Genomic DNA, 22,019 nt, shown 5'->3' on the forward strand with positions numbered 1-22,019 from the left:
GTTAAGGTCAAAATAGGCTTTGTCATGAAGGGGTTAACACATCTACCTTTTCTGTAAGCAAATGTGTCTCCTGGAGACAAATGACATCCGGGCCCCATTTTCTCACATATTCCATAATTGCCGTTCTCCGAGTACACTCCGCCAGTCCTCTTATATTCCAACTAACAATTTTAATTGTGTCTCCTACCATAAAGCCTCACAAATACAAATTCCTGATCCCTTGAAATAGGATGCTGCTCCAAGTAAGCTGTAAGTCCCAATTTCCAGCAATAGACCTCAGCCCCTTTCCCTCCTCCCTCCCCAAATAAACATTAACACAGTAACCCATAAATGATCCGCTGTTGTTTTTCACCTCTTACCAGAGAGTAGGTAGTCCAGCGTCTAGCTAGCCTTCGCTCAGTACCTGTAAACCGCTGTAACTAGAACACCTCTCCAACCCCTCTGCATATAGAACAACATTATTACAATAAGTCCTCTGAGAACCGCAACATCTATTAAACTAAAGTCCAGAGGTAACAATAAAGGTACCGTCACACTAGACGATATCGCTAGCGATCCGTGACGTTGCAGCGTCCTCGCTAGCGATATCGTCCAGTGTGACAGGCAGCAGCGATCAGGCCCCTGCTGTGCTGTCGCTGGTCGGGGAAGAAAGTCCAGAACTTTATTTCGTCGCTGGACTCCCCGTAGACATCGCTGAATCGGTGTGTGTGACACCGATTCAGCGATGTCTTCACTGGTAACCAGGGTAAACATCGGGTAACTAAGCGCAGGGCCGCGCTTAGTAACCCGATGTTTACCCTGGTTACCATCGTAAAAAAACAAACACTACATACTTACATTCAGCTGTCTGTCCCTTGCCGTCTGCTTCCTGCAGTGACTGCTGGCCGTAAAGTGAAAGTGAAAGCACAGCACAGCGGTGAGTCACACAGCGGTGACTCACCGCTGTGGCTGTGCTGTGCTTTCACTTTACGGCCAGCAGTCAGTGCAGGAAGCAGACGGCAAGGGACAGACAGCTGAATGTAAGTATGTACTGTTTGTTTTTTTACGCTGGTAACCAGGGTAAACATCGGGTTACTAAGCGCGGCCCTGCGCTTAGTTACCCAATGTTTACCCTGGTTACCGGGGACCTCGGGATCGTTGGTCGCTGGAGAGCGGTCTGTGTGACAGCTCTCCAGCGACCAAACAGCGACGCTGCAGCGATCCGGATCGTTGTCGGTATCGCTGCAGCGTCGCTAAGTGTGACGGTACCTTAAGGCAGCAGCATCTTCATCTCCAGAATCTTCCTTTCACTTCCCTCCTTCTTTGTCAGCTGTAAGCTTCTGCTTATTTAAGTTCAGCTACTTAGTGGCTTCTTCTGGTGTTGGAAAAAAGTGAACCGCCCCCTGGGCTACAACCCTTAATTTTGCTGAGTATAGAGTAGAATAAATCAATTTCAAGTCTCTCAATCCCCCTTTAACTGCTCCATAACTCATCCTCTGCTTTTGCACCTCAGATGAGTAATCTGGGTAAATGGAGATCTTTTGGCCGTTAATGCACATGTCCTCAGCTGTACGAGCACTTCTCAATATGGCATCTCTGTCTCTATAGTTCAGGATCCTAGCAAGGATAGTACAAGGGGGGGACCCTGGCAGAAGAGGTGTCATAGGTACGCGGTGCGCCCTTTCCACCGCAAATAACTTAGACAGGTTATCAGCGCCTATCTTGTCCTGGAGCCATTTTTCAATAAATTTTGTAGGGTCATTTCCTTCAGTCTTCTCGGGGATACCCACTAGTCTCACATTATTCCTCTGTGAGCGATTCTCCAGATCATCATTCTTATTAATCAAAGCAGCACATTTTTGCAGACACGGAGTATGGGACCTCTGCATTTTAGAGAGTTGATCCTCCAGCACACTTACGCTTTCCTCCACCTCTCCCACTCTCATCCGTTTTGGTCATGTCTGCCTTTATTGTATTAACTTCTGCTATAGTCCCATCCACTCTGAGTGAGAGTTGTTATTGCAGTTTTGCATGATCTGATCAGAACATAAATGTCTTGCAATGTGAGTTCCCCTATTATAAGCTCCTCCACAGTCTCTTGCGCCACACCATCATTTTTCCGCCCCCCTTCCTCCCCCTCTGCCCCCCCTGTACCGTATCATCCTCTGAGCCTTCTCCTTACACTTTCATTTTCTCTCCAGCCTGTTCCTCCTCCTCTTCAGCTGTCTCCTTTCCTACTCCGTCCACCCAGGCATACTTTTCAAGCTTAGCAGCCACCTCTAGCCTCTTTGTATATGAGGCATTTGCAGCGTCCACTCTCTTAGCTGCCTCCACACTCTCGGCGCCATCTTGGGTCCGGGTAACTGTTCCTGCCTTGGCATCCTGATGCCTTTTCCGGACCATATCCACAGCCCTGCACAGCTTCACACGTCGGGGCCGACCTCTGGTGACCTCCCTCAGCCACACAACACGTTATCAGCTCCCAGAGAGATCTTATCTTCAGGATAAATGCAGGGTCACAGCGGAGGAGCTCCAGAACCAGACCGCTCACATCAGATGCTAGGCCACGCCCCGGCGGATCCGTACTCTAAAGCGACCATCTTCTCTCCCCCTACGGTCCTTCATGAGAGTTCTAGGAAAGAGGATTGCTGCCATGTAAGCCATTCCTTTTTCCCATTTCCATACCTGTCCTCTTCAGTTGGCCCTCTGGTCAGCTTCGGACAAGAGGACCGTCTTCCTGGATGGGCTTGCGCTTCTACATCTTAAGGTGAGGCAGTCCCTCACCTGGTGACGCTATCAGTCCTATGAGGGAAGAACTTCCTCTTTGGTGGCAGGTCTTAAGAACCCCGCCCTTTTCATCCAGACATGCAGAAATGGGGCACCCCGGACGTCGACCTATGGCATCTCGGATGAACCACAAGGTTCCCCAGTTCATAGCCAGGTCCCGGGAACTGCTAGCCATCCTTTGCGATACACTAGTAATCTGTGGTCACAATTCCAACTGCCTTATATTTTTCCGCCTCTCCCCTTTATCCGAGAGTCGTGATAAAGATAAAGGCAGGAAGGGATCCCTTTAATCCTGATAGCTCCAGACTGGCCAAAAAGGGCCTGGTGAACATGCTCATTGAGGCCCTCTGAAAGCTTCCAGGCCGTCCAGATCTTCTCTGAGTTTAACAGCATGGCCTAACAGCATGGCCATTGAGGCCGTAGTCCTGAGAGAGGCTGTTTTTTCCCATCAGGTCATTCAGACTATGATTAGGGCCAGGAAACCAGCAACCTTGCGTATCTACTACAGATACTGAAAGGCCTTCTTCTGGTGGAGAGAGGACAATGGTTTGGTCCCTTTGTCCTTTGCTCTTTCTTCCATTCTTGGTTTTCTACAAGCGGGTGTTTACTCGGGTCTATCGCTCTGTTAACTCTTTTCCAACGAAATCTGGCTTCTCGTTCCCAGGTTAACACCTTCAAGGAGTTGCCCACCTGGTGCCTCTTTATCATCTTCCGATAAATCCATGGGATTTTAACCTTGTCTTTGGTGCGCTCCAGCGTGATCTTGTTGAGCTCCTTCAAGACATCACGTTTCTCTCCTGTCATGGAATGTTGTCTTCTGAGTTGCATTAAGTCCATCGGGAGAGTTTTCCGAGTTAGCAGCATTGTGCTCCCGTTCCTTATTCTATATCAGGACAAGGTGTTCCTACCTAAGGTGGTCTTTTCATTTCTTATAAATAAAGACATTGTCCTTCCTTCTCTGTGTCTCTCTCCAGCCCATCCCCTGGAGAAGTCCCTCCACAAGCTGGATCCCATCAGACCTATCAGAGTCTACCTGTCAAGGACTGCTCCCTTTCATCAATCTTATGCCCTGTTTGTCATCTTTGAATGTAGCTTCTGAGTTCACTATTGCCGTGGAGGCATACCGCGTTCAGGACAAACAGCCTCTTCCAGGGGTGAAGGCTCACTCTGCTCGACGGTGGGGTCCTCCTGGGCTGTTTGTCACCAGACCTGGGCTTTCCAGATTGTAAGGCCGCGACCTGGTCATCTTTGCGGGTTTTTACAGGGTTCATACCCATGCCTTGTCTGATACAGGCCTGGGAAAGAAGGTGCAGCAGGCGGCGGTTTCGCACCGGCCGACCTGAGTCCTTTTTTCCTTCCATTATTTGTTTCCCACCCTAGGGACTGCTTTGGGATGTCCCATGGTTTCCTGTGTCCCCCAATGAAGCGATAAAGAAAGGGGGATTTTTGGTACTCACATGAAAATCTTTCTTGGAGCCTTAATTGGGGGATGCAGCACCCTCCTTAATTGTTTGTACAATTATTGGGCCTATCTGCCTTCGTTGTTGGGTTGGTACATATGTTGAGTTTTTGGTTGCTTCTCCTACTGCTTTAACACTGAGGTAGTTTGTGCTTGTCGGTGGGTGTATACTGTGGAGGAGGAGCTATTTTCCTTTTTTTGCATAGTGTCAGCCTCCTAGCGACAGCAGCATATACCCATGTTTACCTGTGTCCCCCAATGAAGGCTCCAAGAAAGAGATTTTATCGTGAGTACCAAAAATCCCTCTTTTTTCCTTCCACATCGCTTTAGTTCTCATGAAGCTCCTGGAGGGTTGATAAACTTCTTCAATGTGGTTTTATGCACCTTTAGGGATGCAGTTTTTAGAATGGTGTCACTTTTGAGTATTTTCTGTTGTATTGACCCCCTAAACTCACTTCAAATGTAAGGTGGTCCCTAAAAAAAGGTTTTGCAAATTTTGTTGGAAAAATAAGAAATCGCTGGTCAACTTTTAACCCTTATGTCACGGGGTCCTTCTCCGATATCACACAATCAACAGAGATAGAGTTTAGTAAACAAGACCAAGACCTTTATTTAGGCAAAAATACGAAAGGTCCATATCCACGATCCACCACACAAAGGATAAGATAGTCCAGAAATCGAATGCAGTTCAGTAACAGGATAAAAGTCCAACAATCCAGCAGACAGAGGATCTCATAGTCCATATACTCTTCTTTCTCTGAGGGGCTGTGAACACATCATAGTTCCACATAGGACTGACCTGTGTCTCACCTCCCTGATATTTTGAAAGTCCAGCTCCTCATTCACAGGTTAGTAGGGGGAAGGTCACAGGGGGTCATTGTTTCAACAAGCTAGTTCAATATGTCATTAGCATATTAGCAAGCAGAATTATTCACTGACCCTGTGAGAAGAAGACAATTAAGTACTGTGGGGGCTGATATCACACCATCACAACCTCATAACATACTAACAAAAAAAATTGTTTACAAATTTGTGCTGATGTAAAGTAGACCTGTGGGAAATGTTATTTATTAACTATTTTGTGCGATATGACTTTCTGATTTGTGTACAAAAATAAAAAATTTTAAAATTGCTAAATTTCTGGACAAATTTCCATTTTTTTCATAAATAAACGCAAGTTATAGCGAAGAAATTTTACCACTAACATGAAGTACAATATGTCACGAAAAAACATTTTCAGAATCAGTGTGATCCGTTGAAGCGTTCTAGAGCTAAAACCTCATAAAGTGACAGTGGTCAGAATTGTAAAATGTGTCGTGGTCATAAAATACAAAATTGGCTCTGTCAAGAGTTAAGTAAAGCCTTGTGCAGCTTTTTTTTATTTTGTGTGTTTTTTTTTTTTCTTCTGGAATTTTCTGTGAATCCCTGGGTATTCTACAGCAAAATCTGCAAACAGTTGGGGATTATGATCTTAACTTTCCCATTGAATTAAATTTAAAAGCCTACACCATTGCTCAAATTCTATACCAGAAGGTTTGGGGTGTTTTGGGGTTTGTTTTTTTACAGAAAATGCTGTACTGTAAATGGCCTCTCAGTCATTGTCTATAAAACATTGTTTAAATCTTTCCATTTTTTTTTCCTTTTTACAGATTGATAAGATAATGAGTTCAATTGGGCAGGGCATAGAATTCTCTCAGGAGCAACAGGTCATGGCAGGTAACATAATGTAATACAACTATAATGTTTAATAAAGTGCTTGCTGCTGCCCTTTCACTAGTAATCTTCTCCCTCCTACATCCACAGTTTCCAGAGTGCCTTGTCAGAGTGTAGCCCAATGGTTGGTATCTCTGGGTCTTCCACAGTATGAGAGCAAATTTGTGTTGAACGGCTTCGATGATGTCCGTTTTCTGGTGAGTTGTTGTATTTAAGGAGTACGGTAATACTTTGTGTGAAATGTTTTTTTCCTATCGCCACGACAGCACCCACAACGAGAGAGGGGATCCGCCCACCTTCCGGACAGGAACCTACAGGTTAAAAAGGGGCGGTCCCCCTCGCCCTCCAGTTTGGGTTCCTGTCCGGACGGCGGGAGCCTACAGGTCATTTCACCTACCCGGGTCCGCCAAGCCTCTGTGCGGTGTCCAGGTGAGAACGGCAGAGTCGGGGGCCCGGAAGCAGCGTCGGGGGAAGTCCTGTGTCCAGCTTCCCCCCTCGTCTGGCAAGGAGCGGCTGAACGTCGGAGTGGCGTTCCCAGGGGAAGGCACGCCGCCCTGGGTCGTCCACACACGCGCGACGCTGCGGGAGCAGGTCGGCGCTTATGACCCGGAAGTGATCTAACGACTTCCGGAGGAGGCCAGGAGGAGGAGCGCGGGACCTTTGAAAAGAAGGCAGCGCTTGGTGAGTGGTGTGCGGCAACATGTCTTCCACAGGAGACGCCGAACACCGAAAAGGAGAGCAGCAAAGGAGCAGCAGCAGATCTCAGAGTGGAGATGTGGCACGCGGGCAGCAGGATCCTGGCACGTCACATCGCACCTCACCCCCTCAGAAACCGGTACTCTAATTTCATCAGCAGTGGTGAGTGTTATATCTGAGCCACTGGCTGATACAACTGTCTTCTATACTATGTTTTGTTATAGGGGAAGAAGGTCTCAAAGTCCAAACATAAGCAGTGTACGTTATGCACGGAGCCACTACCTGACACCTATGTAAAGAGATTATGTCAGACGTGTATATGCCGCACGTTAGAGGAAGAGGCCCCCCTTCGTGTATCGGATTTGAGGGAAGTAATTAGGGAACAAATAAAATCTTCTCTTAAATCTAAGCGGCATGAGAAGAGTAGTATGGAAATGGTATCCGATTCCAGCCCTTCATTGCAAGAAGGCGAGTGCTCGGAGAGTTCATCACCATCCTCCTCAGATGAGGAAGGAAGGCCTTGCTTTGCCACAGATAATATGGAGGCTTTAATTAAGGCAGTCCGTGCGACGATGGGTGTAGCTGAGAGTAAAGAGCCTAAAACAACCCAGGAGATCATGTTCGCAGGGCTGAGCCAGAGAAGTCGCAAAGCTTTCCCGGTGGTAGGCCGCCCCTGGAGGGCGAGGGGGACCGCCCCTTTTTAACCTGTAGGTTCCTGTCCGGAAGGTGGGCGGATCCCCTCTCTCGTTGTGGGTGCTGTCGTGGACTCTGTAAAATCCTATTACCGGTACGTAAAAACCGGTATTTGAAACTTCTGCAGAGGAATAAAAGGATATTATTGTTTAAGCAATACAATGTTTTGTAATCAATGGAGCAATCAGAAATCAGACTTTTAAAACCTGTCCTGTGACTACATGATAAATGGATTTTCCAATTATTGGTCTTTAAAGGGAATCTGTCACCAGGTTTTTGCAACCTTATTTGAGAGCAGCATAATGTAGGAAAGGAGACATTGATTCCAACGTTGTATCACTTTGTCACAACTACTGCAACCTGTAAACTATCAGAATTATTAAATGTATCATGAAACGGAGATAAGAAAGCTAATTCTGCCAATACCAAGCTCTATATGTACATTGTCTATTGACAGTCAGCTGCTTATCACAGAAGGGGGCGTGGTCAGTCTCGGCCGGATTTAAGAGGTGGGTGGCCCAGGGCCCATTTTGGAGGGAGGTCCATTTTTCAAGGTGCTGCAATATGTAATGCAAAAACACAAAATGAAACGAACGCAAGTTTATTTACAAAAATCATTTATGCAGAGTAATTTAAGTAAAGTCATTCATTTTTTACAATCCGGGCACTTTCCTTGATTTGTGTCCTGCAAAATCACTAATGATGTCACTAAAGTCCAATTCACGCAGTATATCTGACCTTGTCAACTCTTGAAGTCCTGAAAGGGCGTTAAAGGTTAAAATATGTACATATGTATGTATATTGTAGAAATTTGGGCTGTCTATATCAAAGACTGCTGCTGGGCTCTATATGTCAGAGGCTTCTGCTGGGCTGAATATGTATGAGGGGCTTCTGCTGGGCTGTATAAATATGAGGGGCTTCTGCTGGGCTGTATATATATGAGGGGCTTCTGCTGGGCTGTATATATATGACGGGCTTCTACTGGGCTGTGTATGTATGAGAAGCATCAGCTGGGCTGTATATATATGAGAGGCTTCTGCTGGGCTGTATATATATATGAGGGGCTTCTGCTGGGCTGTATATGTATGAGAAGCATCTGCTGGTCTGTATATATATGAGGGGCTTCTGCTGGGCTGTATATGTATGAGAGGCTTCTACTGGGCTGTATATGTATGAGGGGCTTCTGCTGGGCTGTATATGTATGAGAGGCTTTTGCTGGGCTATATATATATGAGGGGCTTCTGCTGGGCTGTATATGTATGAGAGGCATCTGCTGGGCTGTATATATATGAGCGGCTTCTGCTGGGCTGTTTATATATGAGGGGCTTCTGCTGGGCTTTATATGAGGGGCTTCTGCTGGGCTGTATATATATGAGCGGATTCTACTGGGCTGTATATGTATGTGAGGCTTCTGCTGAGCTGTATATGTATGAGAGGATTCTACTGGGCTGTATATGTATGAGGGACCTCTGCTGAGCTGTATATGTATGAGAGGCTTCTATTGGGCTGCATATGTATGAGAGGCTTCTGCTGGGCTGCATATGTATGAGGGGCTTCTGCTGGGCTGTATATGTATGAGAGGCTTTTGCTGGGCTATATATATATGAGGGGCTTCTGCTGGGCTGTATATGTATGAGAGGCATCTGCTGGGCTGTATATATATGAGCGGCTTCTGCTGGGCTTTATATGAGGGGCTTCTGCTGGGCTGTATATGTATGAGAGGCTTCTGCTGGGCTGTATATATATGAGAGGATTCTACTGGGCTGTATATGTATGTGAGGCTTCTGCTGGGCTGTATATGTATGTGAGGCTTCTGCTGAGCTGTATATATATGAGAGGATTCTACTGGGCTGTATATGTATGAGGGACCTCTGCTGAGCTGTATATGTATGAGAGGCTTCTATTGGGCTGCATATGTATGAGAGGCTTCTGCTGGGCTGCATATACATGAGGGGCTTCTGCTGATATATATATATATATATATATATATATATATATATATATATATATATATATATATATATATATATATATATATATATACCGTATATACTCGAGTATAAGCCGAGATTTTCAGCCCATTTTTTGGGGCTGAAAGTCCCCCTCTCGGCTTATACTCGAGTCATATACCCGGGGGTCGGCAGGTGAGGGGGAGCGGGGGCTGTGTAATCATACTTACCTGCTCCCAGCGCGGTCCCTGCAGTCCCTGGCTTCCCCGGCGCTGCAGATTCTTCCTGTACTGAGTGGTCACATGGCACCGCTCATTACAGTCATGAATAGGCGGCTCCACCCCCATAGGGGAGGAGCCGCATATTCATTGCTGTAATGATCGGTGCCATGTGACCGCTCAATTACAGGAAGAAGCTGCAGCGCCGGAGAAGCAGGGACCACGCCGCAGCAGGTAAGGGGAGCGCTGCGCTATAATTACCTGCTCCTCGCTCCGGTGCGGCTCCGTCTGCAGCGTCCTCTAGCAGTGACGCTCAGGTTAGAGGGCGCTGTGACGTAGTCAGTGCGCACCCTCTGCTGAGCGTCAGCGCTGGAGACGGAGCCACACGAGGAGCAGGTAATTATTGAAAGCGCCGGCGTCCTGAGAAGAGAGGTGAGTATGTGATTTTTTTTTTTTATTGCAGCAGCATTATATATGGCACAGCATTATAAGGAGCACCTATGGGGCCATAATCATAGGTGCAGAGCATATATGGGGCCATAATCAAAGGTGCAGAGCATATATGGGGCCATAACCAAAGGTGCAGAGCATATATGGCACAGCATTATAAGGAGCATCTATGGGGCCATAATCAAAGGTGCAGAGCATATATGGCACAGCATTATAAGGAGCACCTATGGGGCCATAATCAAAGGTGCAGAGCATATGTGGCACAGCATTATAAGGAGCACCTATGGGGCCATAATCAAAGGTGCAGAGCATATATGGCACAGCATTATAAGGAGCATCTATGGGGCCATAATCAAAGGTGCAGAGCATATATGGCACAGCATTATAAGGAGCACCTATGGGGCCATAATCAAAGGTGCAGAGCATATATGGCACAGCATTATAAGGAGCATCTATGGGGCCATAATCAAAGGTGCAGAGCATTCTATATAGCACAGCTTTATAAGGAGCATCTATGGGGCCATAATGAACGGTGCAGAGCATTATATATGGCACAGCTTTATAAGGAGCATCTATGGGGCAATAATGAATGGTGCAGAGCATTATATATGGCACAGCTTTATAAGGAGCATCTATGGGGCAATAATGAATGGTGCAGAGCATTCTATATAGCACAGCTTTCTATGGAGCATCTATGGGGCAATAATGAACGGTGCAGAGCATTCTATATAGCACAGTTGTATATGGAGCATCTATGGGGCAATAATGAACGGTATGGAGCATCTATTTTTATTTTTGAAATTCACCGGTAGCTGCTGCATTTTCTACCCTAGGCTTATACTCGAGTCAATAAGTTTTCCCAGTTTTTTGTGGCAAAATTAGGGGGGTCGGCTTATACTCGGGTCGGCTTATACTCGAGTATATACGGTGTACATATACATATACGGTGTACCGTGTATATACGGTATACATGTATGTGTATATACGGTGTATATACACATACATACAGCCCAGCAGAATCCCCTCATATATATGTATAAACAGCCCAGCAGCCCAGCCTGGTCAGTCTAGCAAGTGCCTGAGACCTAGTCCCAGCAATGATAATCATCTAGTGATAAAACCTTTATTGTAAGTAAACAGCCTAATAATTGACACTTTTTTTTAAATCTGTGTTTTAACGCCTACACATGTCCTCAGATTACATTGCAGAAACTCCTGCCTGATTCCCTTTTAGTTACTATTAGCTAAAGTGCTCCTTACCATTATTTGCTCTCCTTCATTTTTTTAATAGACTGTACAATATCTTCAGAAGTAAATGGAAATGTACCAAAGTTATAGCCTCAGGATTTTTTAATTAGTGGTACAAAGCAATACAACAATCAAATATTGTATTTCAACTTACATGTTGCAATCTCAAAGAATAAACAGCATGTGCAGCAGTAAAAGCACCCCTAAGTAATACTTGGTTGCACACCCGTTGGCATTGAATACAGCCTCCAAATGTTTCTTGTAGCCATCTGTAAGCTACTTGCAGTTCTCAGCTGGTATTTTCTCCCGCTCTTCCTTTGCAGTTTCTTCAAGCTCTTGAATGTTTGCAGGGTTCTTTTTTCCAATGGCAGATTTCAGCTCATCCCCAAACATTTTCAATGGGATTGAGGTCAGGACTCATTGCTGGCCATTTTAAAACAGTCTATTTTTTCTTTTTCAACCATTCCTGTGTACTTTTGTATGTGTGCTTTGAGTCATTGTTTGCTGGAGGACCCATGATCTTCAACTCTAACCAAGTTTTCCTACACTGGGTAAGACATTTCACTCTAAAATTCCATGATTCCTTTGATATGGTCAAAGCCTTCAGTACCAGACACAGCAAAGTAACCCACGGCATTATGGATCCTCCAGCATGCTTAACTGTTGGTAGGGTGTTCTCTTCCTTATAAGCGTCATTGTGCCGTCTCTAGACAAACTGTTGCTTTACATTGCCGAAAAGCTCTATTTTCGTTTTATCTGCCCACAGAACATTTTCCCAGAAGGATTGTGGTTTGTCAAGGTACTTTTTGGCAAAGATCAGTCTTTCCTTTCATGTCTTTTCTTCAGCAATGGTTTCTTGTCTGGCCTTCACCCATAAAGCTCTGTTTGGTTTAGTGTGCGCATATGGTACTTGTGGAAACCATGACCCCAGACTGTTCCAGGTTGCCCTCCAGTTCTTTGGATGTTTGACATGGTGTTTTTTACACCGTTTGCACCAACCTTCGAAGACCTTATCAATTTTCCTCTTTTCCCCATGTCCAGGGAGGTTCTTGATGGTTCCATGCTTCTCAAACTTTTTAATAACATTGCACACTGTTAAAACCTGGATACTAAGGTCTTTAGAGATGTTTGTTGTTAATAGCAGTTCTGATGTCTTCACAACAAGCTTTAGATTTGTATATTTTTCCCTCCCAATGGTTTTTATTTTACATTATTGTTTATCATTTGCTGTTTTGTATTTAACATGAGTGCTCTATACAAGAAAAGGGTTTCACTTGATAAATTTTTTGCAGAAATTATTCTACATTATGTACTTAAAGGGAAGGTGCCACCAGTTTTCTTGTAGTTTGTTTTTTTGTGAAATTAAGCTTAAAATAGTAATTAAAATGTGTTAATGCAATGTTTGCACTGTTTGCAAACATTTCTATATGAATAATATATATTTTTTTACATATATATATATATATATATATATATGTATATATATATATATGATGGTGCCCCGATTCTAACGCATCGGGTATTCTAGAATATGCATGTCTACGTAGTATATTGCCCAGCCACGTAGTATATTGCGCAGCCACGTAGTATATTGCCCAGCCACGTAGTATATTGCCCAGCCACGTAGTATGTTGCCCAGCCACGTAGTATATTGCCCAGCCACGTAGTATATTGCCCAGCCACGTAGTATATTGCCCAGCCACGTAGTATATTGCCCAGTGACGTAGTATACTGCACAGAGCCACGTGGCATATTGCACAGCGACGTATTATATTGCCCAGTGACGTAGTATATTGCCCAGTGACGTAGTATATTGCCCAGTGACGTAGTATATTGCCTAGTGACGTAGTATATTGCCCAGTGACGTAGTATATTGGCCAGTTATGTAGTATATTGCCCAGTGACGTAGTATACAGCACAGAGCCACGTAGTATATTGCACAGGGACGTAGTATACAGCACAGAGCCACGTAGTATATTGCACAGCGAAGTAGTATACAGCACAGAGTCACGTAGTATATTGGCCAGTCACGTAGTATATTGTCACGTAGTATATTGCACAGCGACGTAGTATACAGCACAGAGCCACGTAGTATATTGCACAGCAAAGTAGTATACAGCACAGAGCCACGTAGTATATTGGCCAGTTACGTAGTATATTGCCCAGTGACGTAGTATATTGCCCAATTACGTAGTATATTGGCCAGTTACGTAGTATATTGGCTAGTTACGTAGTATATTGCCCAGTGACGTAGTATATTGCCCAGTGACGTAGTATATTGCCCAGTGACGTAGTATATTGCCCAGTGACGTAGTATATTTTCCAGTCACGTAGTATATTGCCCAGTCACGTAGTATATTGGCCAGTCACGTAGTATATTGGCCAGTCACGTAGTATATTGCCCAGTGACGTAGTATATTGCCCAGTGACGTAGTATATTGGCCAGTTACGTAGTATATTTCCCAGTCACGTAGTATATTGCCCAGTGACGTAGTATATTGGCCAGTTACGTAGTATATTGCCCAGTCACGTAGTATATTGCCCAGTGACGTAGTATACAGCACAGAGCCACGTAGTATATTGCACAGCAAAGTAGTATACAGCACAGAGTCACGTAGTATATTGGCCAGTCACGTAGTATATTGTCCAGCTACGTAGTATATTGCCCAGCCACGTTTGTCATAGGTTAAAAAAAACAAAAACTTATACTCACCTTTCCGAGGGCCCGTTGTAGTCCACGGCAGCTTCCGGTCCCAGGGTTGGTATGAGCGCAGGACCTGTGATGTGTGGAATTTTTATCCCATTTTCTAGTACACGTCATGTTAACCAATGATGTCGTTCAAAAGTACAACTCGTCCTGCAAAAAACAAGCCCTCACATGGCCAAATTGATGGAAAAATAAAAAAGTTATGGCTCTGAGAAGGAGGGGAGTGAAAAACGAACACGGAAAAAACGGAAAATCTCGAGGTCTTGAAGGGGTTAAACTTTTATAACACTTAAAATGTTTCAAATGCAATCAAATCTTTGCTGTAACAGCATGTTATGCTACATTACATTGATTTATTAATGATCTACAAACGCAGTACCTTCCCTTTTAAAATTCATGGGTGCCAATAACGATGAGCAGGACTGTATTTATAAGAATTATTTGCAAACGGACACTTTTTGTTTTTGTCTAAGTGAATAATGTGAGATTTGGAATGCTTCTAAATGAAACTCAAGACTGAAAAATCAAGATTTCAGGTCTGAAGGTTTTATACTGCCTGTCATGACGTGCCCTGCCTTACTGTTTTTGCACAAAACTTGCATGTGCTTGCTGAGCAGAAGCAAGTTGGGCCGGTCTTGTGTCTAACAGAAGTAGAGAGGCAATACCATTAACATTTGAAAAATATATAGTCTGCAAACAACCAACAACAAACTACCATTATAACATGAACATTAGAAAAAAACAGTTCCTCTTTTTTTGGATTAGGTATAGTTATAACTGATCCTTTAATAATTACTTGGCTAAATAAATTGCTGTCTTCTTTTTGCTTTAATTTATTTTTTCAGGCAGATAATATTTTAGAAGACCAGGACCTGGTAGATGTTGGGATCCTGGATCAACAACATCGCAATCGACTTCTTCAAGCAGCTCATTCCTTACCAAAGGTAAGCCCACTCATGTTTTATTTCCAGAAATCCACCAATTCCAATACATTCTTTAGAATTTTGTCAGTTCTAGTTAGATGCATTTTTTTCTATATTTTTGTTTAGATTTTTTTTTAATTTTGACTCTAGAATATTGCTTTGAAATGACATCAAGATCATTATTAATTGGGGCACAGCTTTTCGTTTGTAGTCGGGGAGCAGCATGAAAGCTTTTCTTGGTTATGCCTATGTGGGTGGAGTGGAACTGGAAGGGGTGAAATGATGTCGGGAATAAAGATCACAGCCACGTTCACACGGCACACATTTGCCATAGACATATTCTTTGTAGATTTTTCAGAAAATTTGCAATAATTGGAAGGTGAACTTCATATTCCTGTGTTTGCCAGCAGATCTACATGCAGAATATCACCAATGCAATTAAATAGGATCTAATTTGCAGATATAAAATACCCTAGTAACTTTGTGTTGCAAGCTAAATTTCAATTGATTCTTTCAAAATTGCAAAATCCACTTTTAAGTCTTGCCAAAATCTTGAATATGTGAAAATTGCCCTATTGACAACTCTCCCTAGGGGTAGAGAACAAGCCAATTTTCCTTGGCCAGAGTATGTAGCTGCACAGTGCTAAGGCAGCAAACTGAATATGTACTTTGGGGATATGTATGTCATCTCTGTATGCAGACAGAACTGTCATTAATGCCATCAGCACATCTTCTCGTGTAAACAGGGAGAGGCTGCATAGAAACAATGATTTCATGGACGGCATAAATGATCACTATAGCCAACTTGCTCTTCAGCTGATCTGCAGCATGTTTAGGCGGGTCTGGGAATGAGTGTCCTTAGGAACGATCATTTGGCTGAATATCATTAATGTGAAAAGATCTCGTGTCCAGATGAGGGTGGAGCTAGTATCTAAAGCATTTCATGTATACACTATGGTACATTTATTTATGTACAGTCAAGTGCAACCTTCTCACATCAGTTATACGTGATTCAATGCTAACATTTTTATCAAATAAATTTGGCCTTAGGTAATCTTGTAGCTCTATACAAGTCATTGTTTTCTGTCCCTTAACCAATTCTTTACCCAAGTACATAAGTTCCTCCAGTCTCTGCATCTGTAGTTTGTCATTTTCATTCAACCATTTACGGTAATTTTCTCCTTCTTTGTAATTTGCACTCATCTTCTAGGTAGAAATACATATGACCCTTCAAGATTGACAAATGTGCTGCATGATGTAGAAAGTTTCAGTATTATTTTAATATCATTAATGGTTTTGCCTTTTAAATGTTTTTCTTTCTAGCCCTTCCCACTTTCATGGGACATGTCTGTAGCCGCATGGCTGCAAACTCTGTCCCTTCAGCAGTATGCTTCCAGCTTTCTTAGCAGTGGTTATACCTCTATGGAAACGCTTCGCAATTTATGGGAACTTGAGATCGTAAATGTGAGTGGTCTTCTATCCTCATTATGACTAGTGACTAGCTGTCTTAGCTTTCCGCCTTCTGCTGGGTTCCAGTCACACTCCTCCTTTTTCACAGGTTTTTTTTTTTTGTTCTGCATTCAACATATAAAATGAAGACTGAATCAATTTTTGTCATTCCACCCTTTAATCTTAAAGCACCACTCCAGGTTTTGTTTTTTAATTTTACCTCTGGAGTGGTGCTTTAAATGTAGGTCTCCTACCTCCTTTCACATACCCACCTTCTGCCGCCTTCATAGGTTTCCCCAACGCAGCGGTCCGTCTCCAGTGAAAAGTGACCTGCCGCCACACTCCATTGTCTGCTGGAGCACGTCGGAGGTCTCTTTTCAACACAGGTCTATGAGAGCCTCGTTCTGGCTCTCATAGAGAGATGTATTGAGAACTTGTGAGCAGAGCTTCTGACTTCCGACTGTCAGAAGCTGCGCTCACAAAATGGTGCAGAAAACCGGGGAAGACACCTGAGGGTGAGTAACGTATATCACTGGGGACTGGTAGCTTATACTTAAAACACCACTTCAGTGCTGAAAAAAAAAAATGCAGGACTGGTACTTTAATGATTCATAAAGAGCAGTTGATTTTTAGCTCTTGATAAAGACTTAAATTAAAGGGACTGTTCACTGCCAAAAAAGTTTTCACAGCTGTTCCAGTTGTAGTTCCTCAAATTAAAAACAAATTTTAATACCTTAAAGCGTGCACGCATCCCTGACCAGCATTCCAATGGCCTTTCACACAGTAAACAAAAAGGGAAACGGCACAAAAAGATGTAAAAAAAAGAGGACTTTAATGCCCTGTGGCGTGGCAGCGTTTTGGATAAAACCAATCCTTTCTCAAGCAATGAATTAAGCAGTGCTACAGGCATAGATAGGGTGCACATGTCATTTAATGAGATAATTAGCATAACATTTCAAACATATTTGTCAAGACCTAATCACCGTATTACATAGATTAAAGTGCTAAGTGCAAATATACAAAATCTTTCATGAAATATCTTATACATGTATAGTGATATATAGTGTACAAAGTACGGTACTTAATATTGCAAATATCAGATGTGTATGCACCCGCGCAAAGCTGTGCTGAAGAAAAAAAGATCGCCATATTGGGAAGGGTTCTGACTGCTGCGCATGTCCATAGTTTGTAAAGCATATAAAACGATTTAAGGCACAGGATAAGCGCATTTCCCACATAGTGCATAACAAAATCACTTGTTATATATATATATATATATATATATATATATATATATATATATATATATATATATATATATATATATATATATATATATATATATATATATATATTTTTTTATTTGTATAGCGCCAACATATTCCGCAGCGCTTTACAAATTATAGAGGGACTTGTACAGACAATAGACATTACAGCATAACAGAAATCACAGTTCAAAATAGATACCAAGAGGAATGAGGGCCCTGCTCGCAAGCTTACAAACTATGAGGAAAAGGGGAGACCCGAGAGGTGGATGGTAACAATTGCTTTAGTTATTCGGACCGGCCATAGTGTAAGGCTCGTGTGTTCATGTAAAGCTATATATATTATATATATATATATATATATATATATATATATATATATATATATATAGATATATCTCTAGCAACCCCCAATGCTTTTCCGTACTCCTGAGAGTGTTTTCCTTGGTCTTCTGACTTCCTGCTGTGATGGGTGGCATCAGGTCTGTAGTCAGGAAATGGGTTTTTTTAGCACGGTCACCTGGTATTTTGCTGGAAGTGGAAAACTTTGGGGACGCTGTCAGCAGTCTTGCCAGAATGGCTGGGGTGTAGGTATGTGTTTTTTTTTTTTCTTTCTTTTTTTATTCTCGTAGTTGACAGCCTTTTTTTATCAGTTACGATATGTGCAGGCGATCAGTAAACGCTGTGGGTTGGATGCTGCGTTCTTGTGCAGCGTCCAACCTGTAGCATCTAGCTGTTGCAGAATGGTGGATGGGATTTCAAGAAATCCTATGCCCACTATGCACCCTCAGATACATGCTGATCACCTGTGGAGACGGAAATGCAGCACGTCTCTCCAGACTGCAGCATGTTAACGTTGCCCATAGAATGTATTGGACTCAGTGAATCCGCACAGTTCAGTGAACATACAGTCATGGCCAAAAGTATTGACACCCCTGAAATTCTGTCAGATAATACTCATTTTCTTCCTGAAAATGATTGCAAACACAAATTATTTGCTATTATTATCTGCCTAGGCCTCCAAACAAATGCACTAACAGGATGCAGTGGACCCATGTGGTTAAAATAGAAAAAACACAGGTGCAGCATAACCGATGAGGCAGCCACTCACCAGCTACCAAACTAATGGAGGGGGTGGCTGCTTGGCACATTGCTGCACATAAAAACTTGTATGTGGCGCTGTTCACACTGTGGTGTCTGCGCACATGGGGTGCATTTGGATAGCGCTGGGCAGGCCCGCCTGATCTAATAGAAGGGTGTCACTACTAGGCCTGCCTGGATGCTGTGCATCTCCTTTGTGTAAGAACCTCTGCCGTGTTTTGCTGTTTTTCCTAATTTTTGGAGGATCTATGAATCCTCTTTTTGTGCTTTTGCTTGGTATTATTATCCTCATTTAATTTGTCTTAAATGAAAAAATACAAAGGAGAATGAAGCAAAAAGCAAAACATTGATCATTTCACACAAAACTCCAAATATGGGCTAGACGAAAGTATTGGCACCCTCAGCCTAATAATTGGTTGCACAACCTTTAGCCAAAATAACTGCGACCAACCACTTCCGGAAACCATCAATGAGTTTCTTACAATGCTCTGCTGGAATTTTAGACCATTCTTCTTTGGCAAACTGCTCCAGGTCCCTGATATTTGAAGGGTGCCTTCTCCAAACTGCCATTTTTAGATCTCTCCACAGGTGCTCTATGGGATTCAGGTCTGGACTCATTGCTGACCACTTTAGAAGTTTCCAGTGCTTTCTCTCAAACCATTTTCTAGTGCTTTTTGAAGTGTGTTTTGGGTCATTGTCCTGCTGGAAGACCCATGACCTCTAAGGGAGACCAAGCTTTCTCACACTGGGCCCTACATTATGCTGCAAAATTTGTTGGTAGTCTTCAGACTTCATAATTCCATGCACACGGTCAAGCAGTCCAGTGCCAGAGGCAGGAAAGCAACCCCAAAACATCAGGGAACCTCCGCCATGTTTGACTGTAGGGACCGTGTTCTTTTCTTTGAATGCCTCTTTTTTTTCTCCTGTAAACTCTATGTTGATGCCTTTGCCCAAAAAGCTCTACTTTTGTCTCATCTGACCAGAGAACATTCTTCCAAATCGTTTTAGGCTTTTTCAGGTAAGTTTTGGCAAACTCCAGCCTGGCTTTTTTATGTCTCGGGGCAAGAAGTGGGGTCTTCCTGGGTCTCCTACCATACAGTCCCTTTTCATTCAGACGCCGACTGATAGTACGGGTTGACACTGTTGTACCGTCGGACTGCAGGGCTGCTTGAACTTGTTAGGGTGTTAGTCGAGGTTCTTTATCCAACATCCGCACAATCTTGCGTTGAAATCTCTTGTCAATTTTTCTTTTCCGTCCACATCTAGGGAGGTTAGCCACAGTGCCATGGGCTTTAAACTTCTTGATGTCACTGCGCACGTTAGACACAGGAACATTCAGGTCTTTGGAGATGGACTTGTAGCCTTGAGATTGCTCATGCTTCCTCACAATTTGGTTTCTCAAGTCCTCAGACAGTTCTTTGGTCTTCTTTCTTTTCTCCATGCTCAATGTGGTACACACAAGGACACAGGACAGAGGTTGAGTCAACTTTAATCCATGTCAACTGGCTGCAAGTGTGATTTAGTTATTGCCAACACCTGTTAGGTGCCACAGGTAAGTTACAAGTTCTGTTAATTACACAAATTAGAGAAGCATCACATGATTTTTCGAACAGTGCCAATACTTTTGTCCACCCCCTTTTTTATGTTTGGTGTGGAATTATATCCAATTTGGCTTTCGGACAACTCTTTTTGTGTTTTTTCCTTTAAGACAAATTAAATGAAGATAATACCAAATAATTTGTGTTTGCAACCATTTTCAGGAAGAAACTGAGTATTATCTGACAGAATTGCAGGGGTGTCAATACTTTTGGCCATGACTGTATATGGGTTCACCTGGGTTTAATAGACGGCAGCGCTATGGATGCAGCAAATAACCACTGTGTCCAAAGCGCTGCCAGTTCCAGATCGTGAGCACATACCCTGACAAAACTGGTCAAAAATAAAAAAAATATTTTGTTTTTCTTTTGACAAAAAATATGCTGTAAAAATTGCAAGTGAGAAACGGTCATATCTTCTTTTTCACTTTACTATTTCTGTTAGAGATTCTGTTTTCATGAAAAAGGGCTGTTCATAATTTAAAATAAGAATTAGTTGATTGTTGAAGTGGCTGTATTGCCAGTGCTACTTTTCCTCTGCTCACCACAAGTCTTTGTAGGACTGCAGCAGTGACGTCCTGTACAATGTGTGTACGCGACAATCCCTGGGCTTTGCTTTGGTGCAGAGTTGGAGGCATGAGATTGCTGAGGACTATGCCGTGTTCACATTTTGTATGAGGAATGTCACAGTGGACAAAGGGTGCTGGAGCAGCCGCTGCTAATTGATGCTTATTTTGTTCAAAGCATCACCAGCTTGTCCTCCACTTTTCACACAACTACATTCAATTGTTTATTTTTTTTATTTTAGGTGTTGAAAGTAAATTTATTGGGCCATCGAAAAAGAATATTGGCATCACTGGCAGAGAGAACGTGTGAGGATCCTCCACAGAAGCCACCTCGATACTCTCGGGTGAGCAAGATGATTTAGTACAGATCACATAAGCTAAGCATTTGGACCGCCACCATGAAAACACATGACTTTGATGATGTCACAGGTTTCCCGCTTAGATAAAGGAGAATAGCATGCTGGGAGAACATGATGTCCTTTCAGAACTCCTCTGCATGCAGATTACGTCAAAAAGTGAGCTATTGCGGGTATTAGGAGGCAAATATCTGTGATCTGCATATGAAAGAATGCTTGCAGCAGACTGATTATGGCAGCCCATCTTTCACCAGGCAGCAGGGTAACAGGTGTAAAAAAAAAAAAAACCTTTGTCATGACGACAACCCCTTTAATGACGTATTGCAACTATGAATAGTATGTTGGTCACATTTTCTATACCTATTAACATAAAACTGGGAGAAATATATTGTGCTCAAATGTTTTTGAGTAAAGTAGTTCTACTGATCCTTTCCCAACATATGATGTACATGAAAGTCATAATGGGGAAAGTGGTCCCGCAGAATGAGATACAGGTACATCATGGTGATCTGGCCGTACTATGACCGCCAAGGGCTTGTTTTACCGGACAGCCAACCTCCTGCAGTAAGAGCCAGGGCTGGTGTCCGCACCATCCCTGGTTGTTTTAACCCTATAGATGTTGCAGTCAATAGCAACATCTGGAAAGCCCATAGTCATGTGATTGTGTGGTGCCGATGGTTGTCATGGCAATTGTAAGTCAAATAATGACCTCTGGGTCTACCTGGTATGCTGGCTGGTTGTTGAAGCCTTAGTAAAACAACAAAGAAAAGCAAAATATAAAGTACAAAAAAATTAAGTAAAAAAATGTTTTCACATTGCTTTTTGTCTCCCATTCTTTGGTCCCATCAACGAGATTCGGGCATAT

General features: G+C 43.1%; 1 protein-coding gene across 8 annotated transcripts in view; it reads left to right on the forward strand.

Annotated features, from left to right (window-relative positions):
• The window catches only part of ANKS1A (ankyrin repeat and sterile alpha motif domain containing 1A), a 322,349-nt gene that overhangs the window by 190,250 nt on the left and 110,080 nt on the right, over positions 1-22,019 (forward strand). For 7 of the 8 annotated variants that reach the window (XM_069756609.1, XM_069756607.1, XM_069756606.1 and 4 more), the window contains 5 exons: positions 5,875-5,941; positions 6,029-6,135; positions 14,745-14,843; positions 16,146-16,286; positions 21,041-21,142. In XM_069756609.1, the coding sequence (XP_069612710.1) occupies positions 5,875-5,941; positions 6,029-6,135; positions 14,745-14,843; positions 16,146-16,286; positions 21,041-21,142 (516 nt within the window). The remainder of the gene's footprint in view (positions 1-5,874; positions 5,942-6,028; positions 6,136-14,744; positions 14,844-16,145; positions 16,287-21,040; positions 21,143-22,019) is intronic. The other variant, XM_069756610.1, reaches the window with a different exon arrangement.

This window comes from Ranitomeya imitator, chromosome 3 (genome assembly GCF_032444005.1).
Source record: "Ranitomeya imitator isolate aRanImi1 chromosome 3, aRanImi1.pri, whole genome shotgun sequence".
Classification (NCBI taxonomy): Eukaryota; Metazoa; Chordata; class Amphibia; order Anura; family Dendrobatidae; genus Ranitomeya; species Ranitomeya imitator.